Raw genomic sequence first — 14,084 nt, 5'->3', positions numbered from 1 at the left:
ATGTCACATTCTTATTTTCACTTGTTCTGTCAGATATTTAGATGAAATCCGGTTGTTTGCTGTAATGTCTCTTAAAAGTACCCTGGGAGTGTCGCTTAATTGGTTTCACCTCTTGGGGACGTTTCATCGGGTTTTGCATTGGATCTGCTTGTAACCCCCCCTTACACACCTCCCCGCGATGCCCTCCTCTCAGCCAAAACCAGCTCCCCCCCCCCCCCCCCCCCCCCCCAGCCCCAGTGGAGCCAAGAATGTAGGAGGGTTTCAGCCAGTGTGTGGGATTTAGCTCGTCAGAAGCTCAGGGTCACCTCCACACCCTCTCACTTTGAAATGGACCCCTGGTGGCAGCTCCTGGGAGAGCCCAGTGATGTCTCTATCAGCCTGTCAAAAGAGATAGCCCGGGGCTCCACCAGGTCCCCCTGAGCCAATCAAACTCTTCACAAAGCACAGATGGATGCTCTTTCACCAGCGTGCTACTCCTGAGGAGGAGGAGGGGTGGGTGGGAGGGAGGGAGGGGACCCGGCCGTGATGCTCAGTCCCCCAATTGGTTGGAACAAACTTCCATTGCTGGAGTCCACTCCTCAGTTCAGCTCAACTTCAATTATAACTATATATTGTATTGTATATTGTGAAAGAGAGTATCTGCCATTTATCTAGTGGGCAAAGAAGGAAATACTACTATTTCTAGTTTTAATTTCCTCTTATGTACTCTCATATATTCTACAGGATGCAATTATTTTGAAGAACAGTTCTTTAGTCACTTTGTGAAACATTTATGTGAGCAACATAAATAAGAAGAAATACTGTTTTGCACAATCAAAAATGATCAAAGATGCCAATCGATCATTTTGCGTATTTAAAATTAATATGCGCGGGAACACTGAGAGATGATACGCTATATCCCTTGACTTTGAAAAACTGTTGCGGGAATACAGATGGAAAAACAGAGTACGTGTGTGTGTGTGTATATGTGTGTGTACGTGTGCAACCATTAGATAGGCCAGGTGATTTTAGTGGAAATATAAAGCACTAAGTGCCGGGGATGGAGAGAGTACTCTCTGTGAGATGAGCTCTTTCTCTCTCATCTGGACCCTGTTATTGTGAGAAGGCAACAAAGCAATACATTAGGAAGCACACTGGAGCCACACAGCTTTGATGTGAGCTTGGTAACCAAGGCGCAGCAGTGGCCGGTGTGTGAGCGCCGTTTCAATGGCTGTGTTGTGTAATCAGATGTGTTTACTGTGTATTCAAGTAAAGAAGTGGTGTAATCCATGCTCACAAGAGTGCAGTTATTGAAAAAAAAACAAGAACTCAAACTGATCAAGATTCTTTATTCAGGATTCTTGCAGATTCTCCATTTGATGATGCAGACACGATGCTAGGAGGTAAAACTTGCACGTGAATTTAACAGGAAACACAAAAACTTTACTTAAGCCAAGCAAGTTGGAAATAATACATTTCATGACTATATTTGTTTCTGAGATAAAATTAGGAGTGCTTGTAGGATTACGTTAAATAAAGCAAATCTATACCACAAAAAAGATAAATTCAGTACTCTGTCCTTAATATTTTAAATATAAACAAAAAATATTTCACCACAGTTATTTAAAATATATGTGACCTTTAGTTAAATGAACATATAAAGAAAAAAAGAACATTGCAGTGGTTTGTTAAGTTTTCTATTTTCTTTTCTTTAAGGCAAATTTCTCAGTTTTACCAAAGTCGAAAAAAAGCCCCAGATGCTTTTCATTCCTTTCTAAATTATATCCAAAGATGAAGGCTGAGCCTCGCAATGCTCTTTTTTCTTTACCTCCAAGCTTGTGATTGACAGCGCCATGTGCTGCCCTCCTAGCGGCTGCAGTTCACAGCCCCTGTCAGGGGGGTGGCAAACACACAAGCCAGAGAGCGGCTAGCTGCCCCTCAGCAGCAGGGAGCAGAGTTAGGGTGGTATGATGGGGTGCACGGGGTCAGGGGCTCTGCTGGCACTGGAGCATTGTTGTCAGGTGGATTGCATCATGCCACATTTAGAAAGAGACCAGCCTTTCATCCAGCGTGTCCGCGGAGCTTACTTTTTCTTCCGCGCCTGGTTCTGGCTGGTGGGCGCTCTCAGCACACTGTACTGCACCTGTAAAAACAAACAGGAGTTTGGTCAGAGGCAGGTAATCCGAGCTCAGTGGAGCGCACGGTAATGGCTCCCCTGAGGAGAGCTGGTGCAGGGGAAAGCGAGGCAGGCTCGCCTGTAATGAATCATTTTTTAAACACAGGAGCAGAGGGGATTAATCACAGGGAGGAAGGATTTGAAGAGTCAAGGGTTCTGTACCAGTGAACGCCCCCCTCATTCTGCACCACAATCACAATATTAGAAACAGACATCAACTGCTGAGATGACCTGCCAGCCAGGCCAGTGAGGGAGTTGCGAGCTGCATAATCACTCAGTGTAAGTTATGTCCCCTAAAGAAAACTTTGTAAGTGTTTAGTGTTGTTTAAGCTGAGCGCTACCAACACAAGTTGATGTATAAGTTTCTTTATGACTTTGCAAACCTCTGAGTGACTTTAATTTCTCCGGGCTAAAACTGGACCTAAAATGTGATATTTGAACTTAAGACCTTGTTCTTTCTCCTGGCTACATATGTAGTGTTAAACTCAAGGAACTCAACTCATGTTACACACTTTCTCATCCATAAATTCCCGCATGTGCTTGCGAAATATGAATCGGGTTTATTCGGACGCTAATTTTTGTCTTTTTTAAAATTACCACCAAAATTCCCATCATATGCCAAAGAGGGCCGATCATAGGGTAAGCTGAAAAGACAAGTTGGAATTTGAAAACTTGCTTTGAAGCTTGCTCGCTGAGCTCAAACAATACGGTGAATCTGTTGAATAAAGGTAAGAACTCTATGCTAATTAGCTGCTCTCCATTATTAGAATGGGAGATGGAATGTGGGAACAAAGTGACTGCCTCCTGCATCAGAACATGAAACTGTCCTCAGAACTGACAGATGCTTCTTATTTCAAGACAGACACTGTGTTGTCAGAAGTCCCCGTTTGAGGCGGACTTTGTAGATGTGCACAAGCACTAATTGCCAAGTCACATTTGCAAGAAAGACAGGAGTCAATTTTCCTCCTTTGTGGTCTTCTGTGTCCACACCTATCTGAGGATTGAAGTTCTAAGTCAACAAAAAAAACAATATGTGGTTTATTGTTTTTGGGTCTCCTGTGTATATGATGTTAAGGTTATTTTTCACAGCGCATAATGGAACGTACTTATGATTAATCTTAAGAGTGTTTTGTTTCCTTTTTTTATGACTGAGGCTATTTTCAAGATGTAGTTCCTCTTTTAATCCAGGCTAAAAAAAAAAAAAACAGGGGAAAAAAAAGTATTGTTTCTATGGGATTTGAAAATGAGTCAATTTCAAAGCTCAAATAGTGTATCCCAATGGGGGAAAAAGACATACAAAGGATTCTGAATCAAAATGTATTCACCACCTTGTTTTGCCAACTCAGTCAGCCAAATCTCAAACAACACAGGCTCCCTCCAACATCACAGAGAAGTCAGCAATGGCTTGCTGCAGAAGCACATCAAGGGTGCAGCTGAGAAACAGACTAGGGTGAGAGTGCCTTGCCAGATCCAGACTGTCAGGATTTCTCGCTCTATTCTGTCTGGTGAGTTACCTGCGAGATAAAGGCATTGTGTGGCACTTCATTTCCTGGCTAAGCAAAATCCTCAGTCAGAGAGCGCCGAGCACCCAGCGCCACTTATAACACCCTGACAGCTCCTCTCAGCTCTGTGATGTAAATGCAAATGACATATCAGCCATGGCTAATATGTAATCACATATGGCACCCAGCAAGTCGACTGGGGCTCGCAACTACATTAATTGACTCTACCACCCTGAAGTGACTGGGGCCACATCAGAGTTTCTCTGCTGACACAACAGCCAGACACGTCAGGAGCCCTCTCTGTCGGCATGCAGCCAATCACTGGCTTTTATGTCACAGCGCTTCAATCAGCCGTGCAAAATTGCTAATAACGGACAAGGCCTCTGCAATATGGCTGAGGAGAGATCTGAGCATCTCCTTATTCGGGCAATGCAGCAGCTACACGGAGTTGCACTGTGGAATAATTGGGGCAGGCCCGCTTTAAAGGCGAGTGTCCATTAATAATCAAACAAAGCCAGAGGATATATCTCTGCAACACTTGGGAATTCTGGTACAGCAAATAATGCGGACATCTTCAGGGAATTCTCTCCATATCTGTATGTAAAATTGGACCTTACCTTTTGAACATCTGAAGGCACCCTCTTGAGGAAATCCAGTATTTCATTACTGTCAATACTATATGGGTTGCGCAGCTTCTTGGTAAATTTGTTAATGCCTGTGAAAACAGGAATGCATTATTAAATAAAGCCGTCGTACAGGACACAAGTTTCTATAGTTTTATATAGTTTTGTACTGTAAATAACACCTATAATAAAAAAACAGTTGTGCAACTCTATCAGTGCAGAATTTCCCCACCTTGTTTAAGTAATAGCTGAAAAAGAACATGTGCAAGAAGGGTGTCGCTGTTGCAGTAAACAGTGTGTTAAGTGGATGAGTTGTACATAAGGAACATTATTCAAATATGATCTTACCCTTTATTAACAAAGTTTATTTGTAATTATTAGAAGGACTCCTGACCACATTCGCAGTGTGTGCTGCATCCAGTTTATCAAATCACCAGTAGAGCAGGTGGTGTACAACGATTTTGAATCAGCAGTAGACGCAAATCACTTTTCAGAACCTCAGTGCCAAATGGTCTCCCCTTTGACATCCTAGGATGTTATAGTAGAACTCTCAAAAACAAATGCTAAACATCTTCCCGACTGAACCCTGTAGATTCTTCCACAAAGGGTAATAATGGTCTCTGGATTATACCAGGAGACGCAACTTCCAAACAGCAGTATTACCCTTCGACATATAAATTACTATTTACTATTTGCTCAGTGTGCAAGTTTGAAGAATGTAATGGTGTCACATACGCACACATCAGAACAGGATATCCAGGAAGTAAAGTTTAAAAAAAGCAGGAAGTTTAAAGGAGATAGCGTCAAAATTTTATGGGAAGAAAAGTTTTTTCACAGATCTAGGCACGTCTGACATTTAATGGGTGTAAAATTGTGCATTAACTAATCAATGACAAGTGTTTATCAGTCACTCAAACAGTATTTATTAACCATTCATTAATCGGTTATAACGTTTTTGAACATGCATGCATCAGGTTGTTGTAAAATCACAATAAAGATGATTCAAAGATCAGTTATTAACCCATTGGCATTAGTAATTTTATAAACAAGTGAAAGATTATGTAACAACTTTAGCTTTAGCTTACTAAAGCATCTGAATCTCATTTAAGAATAAAATATTTAATTACTCACAAATGTACTATTCATTAATAGTAGTTACAAAGTGTTAGCAGTTACTTTAATTTGAACTATAGGTACTCGGTTATAACAACTTTTTTCCACTTTTGTTTGCTTCAATATGATCTTTTTGTGCACATCTATATTTACTTTACAAATAGTTCCATACCACAGAGGGAAAAAAAATCTCTTGGGTCTTGTAATGGGACCATTATATTCACAGCTCAGTACTGCTTGTACCTCAGCATGCAGACAAAGAACCTAAGGACTTAAATATGTGCAAGAAACTTGAAAGGCTTGCCTTGCAACCACAGAGATGGGGGTTAACTGGGAAGGCAGAGGAGTGTCTCAGACTGTGTGTTTTTTGTTTGATATGGTGGTTTTTTGGTATTGATTGTGTTGAAGGCAGTGTGGAAGTACAGTGGTTGTGGGCTTACAGCTGGAGGAGGAGAGCCTGTTAAGGGCAGCATATCTCCCTGACCACTGAGATGACGGTCTATTCTCTATGACTACAGCAGATAATGAGAGGCTAGACCAGGAGCCTACAGACTGCCCAAGGACATCATGTATTATATACAGCTTGCTACTCTACCTCTGCTTTGTTTTCACACAAACCCTCGGTCATACCTCTGCTGGGCTCTGCTACATCAGCCCACACTGGGCAGAGCAAACCTCTGCAGCTGTCTGATCTCTGTGCATTTGCAGAGGTGTTGAGATGGCATAGTTCTTAAATTAGTGTACTTCATTAAATCATGGATTAACAGTTAGGAAGACTAAAAGAAGTTGTGTTTTGCAAAGATGATATAGGTATATATTTCTTTCTATAATATTTGTAGAGATATTTTTGGTTTTATATATATGTATAAGTGGATCAAATAACAAAAGGTATTAAGTATCTTTTGTGAATTAAACATGCTTGCGATTTTTCTCCACATGTGGTACTTACCCCATATCAGTACAATGTATCGCAGTGGGATCAAATACAATAGCGCTGCTGCCACAAACAGCACCAAGCAGGCCAAGCACGACAAGAATGGGACAGACCAGTTGAATATGCTGTAAAAAGAATAACATGTCCAGTTAAGTTTTATATATACACTACAACAATAAAATGTTAGTAATTTAAATGTATTATGTATAATAAAATCCAGATATTTGGCAGGTAATTATGAAATAGTCATATTACTTCTTAACTCGCTCCCCGATGTTTGCAATCTCCTCCAAAACGTTCTGGACAGCCAGCACTACTTCCTGCACCATATATATCTTATCAATCAAACCCTTTTTTCCGGGTTCCTAAAGTGAAACAAAAAAAATGCACAGACACTGATGAGGTACACTGTATGTCAATTGTTGGGCAGAGTAGACAAAGACCAGTTTATCTCTGCTGTGCTATTATGTGTGATTTATCTATTGAATGGCCCGTAATGAGCAAACACTGTACATCTTCAGACTATGCTTTTGAAGATGAGACAGACTCGGCCATCCACATAACAGCTTCAGAGCACTGAGAGATTTCAGCTTTTGTCCGTCACACACAATGGAGCTGTTGCACAAGTGCAGCACAATCAAGACTCTCCGGTAGATGAAAAGTACAGAAAATGGCCATCTGCAATCAGACAGACTAGACGACCTAGACAAGAAGTGCAGGGGCCTCACAACTTAGGAGCGATTTTATTCCAGGAACCTGCACAGGACGAGTCTGAACACGTTTTGCTTCCTAGCCTATCCTAACATTCTCAAAAAAACAACAAAAAACACACACACACACTTCAACCTGCTTAGAACACCACGCACGAATATTATCACAACCATCACGACGCAAAGCGCGCTATTTGCTTTTATGCATTGAGATAATAAACAAGGTGGAAAAGCAATAAGTCAGAACGAGAGCGGATTGGGCTGTTTGTCTTGAAATGAAGCAAACGTGATTGCATCAAACTTGGAAATAATGGCAACTGTGAAGCCTTCCAGGGCAGAGAAGTAGACTAGAGATAACACGAGTAACACAAGCTAAAGAGGGCTGAGGAGCCTCACATCAAAAGGAGGAAATAATGACAGGAATGATGACAGAGAGAAGTGTGGGAGAGGGAGAGTGAGAAGGGGGATGAGAGTGTTGGGGGTGGGGGTGGTTGGCTTGCTCTAATGGACCCTAACAGGAGGCTTGAGGATGTCTATATGTTTGTGTTACAAGTCAGCTGAAGCAACAGCCAGTGTCCATTGACAGGGCGCAGACAGAGTGCCTTTATCAGAGCTTCATGAGGCAGCCCCTGGGAACACGCTGTCTGCCAGCACAGAGAGACTCCCCACTGCTGGGCCCACTCTCCTCCACGAAAGGCGCAGGAAGAGAGCAATTCCCACACTAGCGGAGCCTCCCCCACTGGGCTCCGATCTGGACAGACACTGAAGGCCTAGCACTGTCCAAAAAAGGAAAAACTATCACAAATATGCTTTCTGTGAGATTAACATCTCACGGTCTCATTATGAGGAAAGACGACTATCTGTGTGCACGCTTCGTTTTTGCTCTCCCCCCTCACTGCACCGGGAAACAGAGGAAACCATCCTGAGTGTCTTTTACTCCACATCAGGTGTTAGTTGAGCTGACTGGGGACGCTTTCAAGTTTATTTTGAAGGCGCGGAACATCTTCAGAGTTTGCTAAAAGCCATTACGAACCATGTTGGTAAGCTCCTGCAGGACTTAGACAGCCACACATCAAATGATAGCTCATTTGCTATGGAGCCTCGTCAGTTAGGCATTCCTTTCCTTATTTCCATTTAAACTTGTTTAAGCAGCCCAATTACATGACTTGGAATTCAAATATATTACAGTATGAGATACGAAGCATTATTTATCTACAACGGATACGCACGCAAGGTAAATCTAGGCCCCAAAAGAAAAAAGAAAAAGAGAGAAAACCATATTGGCTTTCATTTCTAAAAGAAAAAGCAGACAAATAGATGTGCTCTGAAGTATGCATCAAGAGGCAGAGCTCTCGTGATTATCATTATTCATCTGCTTTAAGATTCCTGAAATCCTCCATCTCCTTAGCGACCAAAACTGAAGTCCTTCCTACATTAATCATGTGATGATATTCTTTGTTCATTTCTCTTTTAAGCATGTACTTGAGCGCGAAGAAAACAAATAAATAAAAGATCTCCCTCTTAAATGGGAAAGGATGGCTGAACTGGGAATGGACTAAACGAGGCCTAAATGTCTACTGATTAGAAAACCTGTGTGAAATCATAGTCTCATTTCAGATAAAATTGTAAAAGCTTCCTTTTAAGGTGCCGTAATGGAGAACCAATTTGATCTCCCACACAAAGGTAAACATGCTCTCACAGACATGTGGAGCTATCAAAAGCTGGGGGGGGGAGAAGCTCATTTAGCATCATTTTAATTAGAATAAACGGTGCCAAATTTGAATTCTCAGACTGAATCTTTTTTTTTTCTTTTTTTTTTCCTGACATGGATACAAAATCTCTCTAAACAAAAAACACCTGCGTTCCTGAAACAAGCTAACAAACAATTTGCTGAGATAGGGCTTTAATGTAATGTTGGGTCCACATGCAGCACGACGTGCACATCACAGATCACGACATGGGCAGTCTGTCTGGCTGGCGTGCTCAAGGAGACCCAGCGGTGAATGTGGACTATCGGGTGAGTGATGGAGTAACCCCGCAGCCCAGTCTAGCACCCCCACAACCACCTCCTCACCCCCCCACCAACTCCCCTGGGCTGGGTTCTGCGAGCAAGTCAACCTCAGACTTGGACGCGGGGGTGTACAGGCTGTTTCCTCTTCCCTGTTCGTTTCTGTTGGAGATCTATGGACTTGTTTTGCCTCTCTGTTTCTTTATGTTATGATTAAATATTGTCTATGTGCTCCATTGATACCTAAGGCCAAAGGGAAGTCACTTTGGCCACACATAATTTGTAAGCCCTCTCCTTCCCTGAGGACAGATTTGTTCACAGGCAGGGAATCTGTTCTGTATTATCCTGCTGCCTTGCCTTTCGTCTCTCTTTAACGTCATGCCTTCACATTCTTGCCGCTCTGACTGAGGTTTACATATTTCCTTCCTCAAGGGGGAAAAAAGAGGGGGAGATAAAAACATATTTGAGTGGTAATCATAACCTTCTCAGAGGGAAAAGAGACTGTGGGGAAAAAGTGAGGCTTTGAAGTCATCAAATTTAACACTGATCACTCTTTAACCCCAAATATTTTTAAAGAAGACTTTGATAGGGTGTGTAAAGCTACACTGCTTGATCTAACTGCATGATATCGCATTCAAGTGACAGCAAGACCATAACAAGACTTTCAAATAAGCCACTTTAAATTAAAGCTGACAGCTTAAAACAAACATGGGTGACTGCTTAATTAGTAAATGAAAGGAGATATTTCATTTCCTCTGAGTGTGAAAGGGTTTAGAAGGCTCATGGAAAAACCTTTCAAAAAGCTTTAAGAGGTGAAGGCTGAGTTTGCAAACACATGGTGTATATATAGAGAATCATAAACCAAAGCAGTTTGTGGGAGGAAAAAAAGAGACATTTCTCGCTTATGTGTTGATAATGATTTTTCTGACCTCGTAATGTAATGATGATTTGGTCAATTCAGTTCCCAGTTCAATGTGGATAAAATGCCGGATTCTCTCAGCGTTGCCGCTGTTTGTTTAAGCCTCGGTTTGCCTGTTAGTAGCTGTGATAGGAAGTGTGGGTTTTCCACTTTGTATGTGCAGACATATCACACGAGTTTCATCTGTGAATTAGCCCGTCCTTTCAGACAGGATTTGCAGGATGTGCCTGTGTTTTTAAACAAAGCTGGCTTTTTTTTTTGTAGCCCCTGGTTATCACAGCAGAATATATTGAGCACATTATGGATATGAATCCTGGGCCTAGACACGCAGCACAGGGGTCATTGCTTGGAGGCTTTGCGTTAGTTCCACACTTCATTGCCATAAAGCAATAATACACATCCCTGTTAACTTTTTTCCCTTCTGTACTAAAAAAACAGCGGGTTGAGTATAATTGAATATTATCTGCTGTGGGAAGTATAATTTTCAGGCTACTTAAAGATTTCCTGTTGTTCTGTTTTTCAAGCGATGTCATTATTATTTATGATTTCTCACAAAGGAAAAGTGAAGATAAGTGATAACCTTTTGGGGTGTGGTATGTGTTTGTTACTGTATCCCGTTCTAAAAGATCATACTCAGTGTAACTTCTCCCTTTAGAAAAGGATGACATAAGAAAATCTACTTATTTTGTCCCCAAAAGCAGACTCGAAATCTACCTAATGATGCGGTTTGGATTTGTAGAGTGCTGCAGAAACTCTGTGCAATGCATTCAGGATTGATACTGAGTGCCCAGAGGAAGAGAACAAAGAGCTTTGTGCTACAACTGTTTCACAGACTTTGAATGCATGAAAATATGGAAAAGAGCTTCAGAGAGCTGTCATTGTGACTATGCTAAAATACTGACTGGGACCCGTGTGGCTTTTTTATTTTGTCTGAATATTTCCAGAGAAGAAATTTGCAAAAGAATCACAGCTATTTGGTTGAATCGGGTTTGTCTCTGCCACAAGCATGCACGCATCGCCATGTTTGATTTAACCTTAGTTATTCAGAAAAAAATATTTAAAGGATTTTTGCTCAAGCCGTTGTGTAAAATCACAGTGAAATGTTAAAACAGCATGCGCTAAAATATGTATTTACATTCATAGTGAAACTGAGAGGAAATAGCATTCTAGCAGAACAAGTTATCCCTTAAAATGCAAGAAGGAGACAACATAAAATACCTTCTCGTCTTCCTCCTCGTCGTCACCTATGGTCATGTTCACCTAAGAGAAAATAAATGGTAGAGGGTGAGTTCCAACGAATGGGACATGTGGGCACTGGAGCATTTTTAACAAACACCTAGTAATGAAATTTTCTTTGAGTACATTCACCCCTATTGGGAGAGGCTTGTTTCCATAGAGACTGCATCACAGGGGTGACCTCACACAAAAGCAGAGGTGAAAAAGGGCCTTCCTCACAAGAGCACTGTCACACCAAAGCAATCTCTTTTCTTCACAACATAAGCACACAGAAAAACAGAAAAGGAAAGAAAAAACACATTTAATTTGGATGTTGTTGCCTAGATCACTTTATATCAAGTCATCCCTGACCCCTCTGTGGTGCGCGCTGTGGCATTGCCTGGGCACAGAGTTGTGTCATTGCCGGCCAGAGGGTCACATGGGGGTGACAGAGGCTCCACACTGGATATGAGGTTGATCCTGGGCTTTAACATTGTCCAGGGATGGCATCTTGAGCCAGCAGCCATAAACACAATGACTGGGACAGAGATTTCGCTTTGGGGAGGGTGCGTGAGGAGGCCAGGCCCCTGGCTGGCCAGTGAGAAGGCTTACAACACAGTGAAATTGGGGGGCAGTCAGAAGTGTGAACAGCATTAACCTTCACAAGCATGTGTAGGGCGAGAATAATTTCCATAAGACTAGATAGAGAAAAGATAACACTGTTGAAAGACCTACAGTCTTCCACCTACAGATGTGGACAAACAATATCAGCAGTCTGTAAGCTGCATCGCATATTCATAGTCACTTCATTTGAGTGGCTTTTTGCTGCTTGAGGTTTTGTATTTGGAGACAACATAGAAACTAATGTTACTAGCTATGAGCTGCATACAGTGGAAAGCTGCCACAACTGACTGTAGTGTTGGGGAAGATATTTTTTGGGGAGTGGCTCAAAAAGTAATGATTTATGTTGCTGTATTTATGCCCCATGTGCACCAAAGGAAATTAATTCCTTCCACCGCTGGGTTAAAGGGACAAATCCCCCCTAAAAAAATTTACATATACACAAATGTACACATTTATCTCAGCTGTAGTCCTCCTTTATTCACAAATATTATTTCAGTGATAGTCTGCCTTCTTCTGAGTAGAATGAAACCAGATGGCACTTATCTCGAGTCTCTCAAAGCACCAAAAAATAAAATAAAGAACTATGCAGCAATGTCTCTTTCCGCACACCAGGACCTGGTCATTCAAAAAATCCAAAAACATTGTTCTTAGCTTAATGTGGAAACTGTTTTCGCTCTTACCAAACTATACAAACCAACCGTATCACTCACATGAGAAAGTCCGTCTACCCCTGGCGAGTTGCTTGTGCTGGTGACAGCACAGCAGGATGTAAACACAGTGTCCCCTCCCATTCCGATGTAATTTTAGCTGCTTGACTCTTTTGGTTGGCAGATGTAGATCGTAGAAAGAAAATAGCTACTGTTTTAAAATCTGCTCACAACAAGGTTTGTGAATCTTCACTCAAAAAAAAAAAGCTGATTTAATTCAATGTAAATTTTGAAATGTAATTTTGCCACATAAGCACAAAGAATCATTTTTGGAATGTTTTTGAGTAACCAGGTCACATTTTGTTCTTCTGCTTTGAGGATCTTGTGCCAAAAAGAAGGCAGCTTACAGGAGATAGCTCCAAAACAGGGCAATTCACACCAAAACAATCTACATGGATGAAGCACAGTGGAGGGCAGAGAGAAAAAATGTGATTGACTTTGAGATGAACTATCAATTTAACTTGTTACAAACTGTTGCACTGTAAAACCATGCATTTGAAGAAAATACTGAAGTTACGAGTCCTCATCGCTTACCAGGTCTTGGTTGTAGCTGGCCCTTCCTGTTGAGAGCTGGAAGTAGTTCCAGCCTATGAGGAGAAGCAGGAAGAGGGGAAGCATGAAGAGTTCCCAGTGCCACACTGTCAAGAGGAAGATCTGAGGAGAGAGAACATGACAGTATAAAGCAAAGCACACAGCACACACCACTGTACCCTCACCCAGCTTTCAAATCTCAGCAAACCTTTTCACAGAACAAAATATATAATGGTTTTAATCACGTCCTAAATTTCTTGATGACAGCTACAGTACTAAGCTCGTAAGATTTACAGCCAGTGGCAACAGATTTTACCCCTGGCAGTTTGAAAGTAAAAGACATTCAACTTTTAATATCATGAAATCCTATTTGCAGTATACACACAAATAGCACTGTGCTGGCAGAGTGCCTTACTGCTGAACAGAAAGTCTGACATGGATAGGCATGATATGCTGCCTTTTAACATCCACATCAAATCCTCTTAGATTCAGAGACAGGAACGCTTTCTGACGAAGCACATATGGCAACTAGAAAAGCATTTGCAACATTTACCCCCTCCGTGGCAATGATACTGAGAAAAGCCAAGACCCCTGGTAGAAATAAGATGGATCACACTGAATGAGTAATCCCTCATAATTCTGTAAAGGAGTGGTGCTAAGCACGTTGCACAACACCCACTGCATTTCACAGCAGAGCACTAATTGGACGGCTGTATTTAAACCCATTTAGTGACAGCCTAATGAGTCTGCCTCCAACTGAAATGATCGGGAATGTTTGAGGAGGATCACACCAGCAGGTTGACATGGATGAAATCAAAAAAACTTTTAAATGTCCCCCACACGCTATATTAGATGTCCTAAAATGTAATAAAATGCGAATACGTGCCAGTGCACCCAACATGGCCCACTTTTATTTACCACAATTCATCTTGCGTGCTGAAATTTTGCGTATACCTTTTCTGTAATTAATGCTTCCTTTGCAAAAGTTACATTAGCTTTCACGTCCATTTCAAACGTAGTGTAACTACTATGTTGAACCCACA

General features: G+C 41.6%; 1 protein-coding gene across 1 annotated transcript in view; it reads right to left on the bottom strand.

Moving 5' to 3' along the window:
- Positions 1-1,308: 1,308 nt before the first annotated feature.
- Positions 1,309-14,084, bottom strand: part of mctp2a (multiple C2 domains, transmembrane 2a) — a 33,612-nt gene continuing 20,836 nt past the window's right edge. The window contains exons 18-23 of the mRNA XM_085412153.1: positions 13,045-13,164; positions 11,183-11,224; positions 6,583-6,692; positions 6,343-6,452; positions 4,275-4,372; positions 1,309-2,122 (exon numbers count right to left, since the gene is read on the bottom strand). Coding sequence (XP_085268279.1) covers positions 2,063-2,122; positions 4,275-4,372; positions 6,343-6,452; positions 6,583-6,692; positions 11,183-11,224; positions 13,045-13,164 — 540 coding nt within the window. The 3' untranslated portion in view covers positions 1,309-2,062. The remainder of the gene's footprint in view (positions 2,123-4,274; positions 4,373-6,342; positions 6,453-6,582; positions 6,693-11,182; positions 11,225-13,044; positions 13,165-14,084) is intronic.

This window comes from Rhamphochromis longiceps, linkage group LG7, assembly GCF_057381845.1.
Source record: "Rhamphochromis longiceps isolate RC_006_pf linkage group LG7, R_longiceps_female_GT1.1, whole genome shotgun sequence".
NCBI classification, from domain to species: Eukaryota; Metazoa; Chordata; class Actinopteri; order Cichliformes; family Cichlidae; genus Rhamphochromis; species Rhamphochromis longiceps.
The sequence above is the reverse complement of the archived record's forward strand: the minus strand, read 5'-3'. Positions and strand labels throughout refer to the sequence as shown.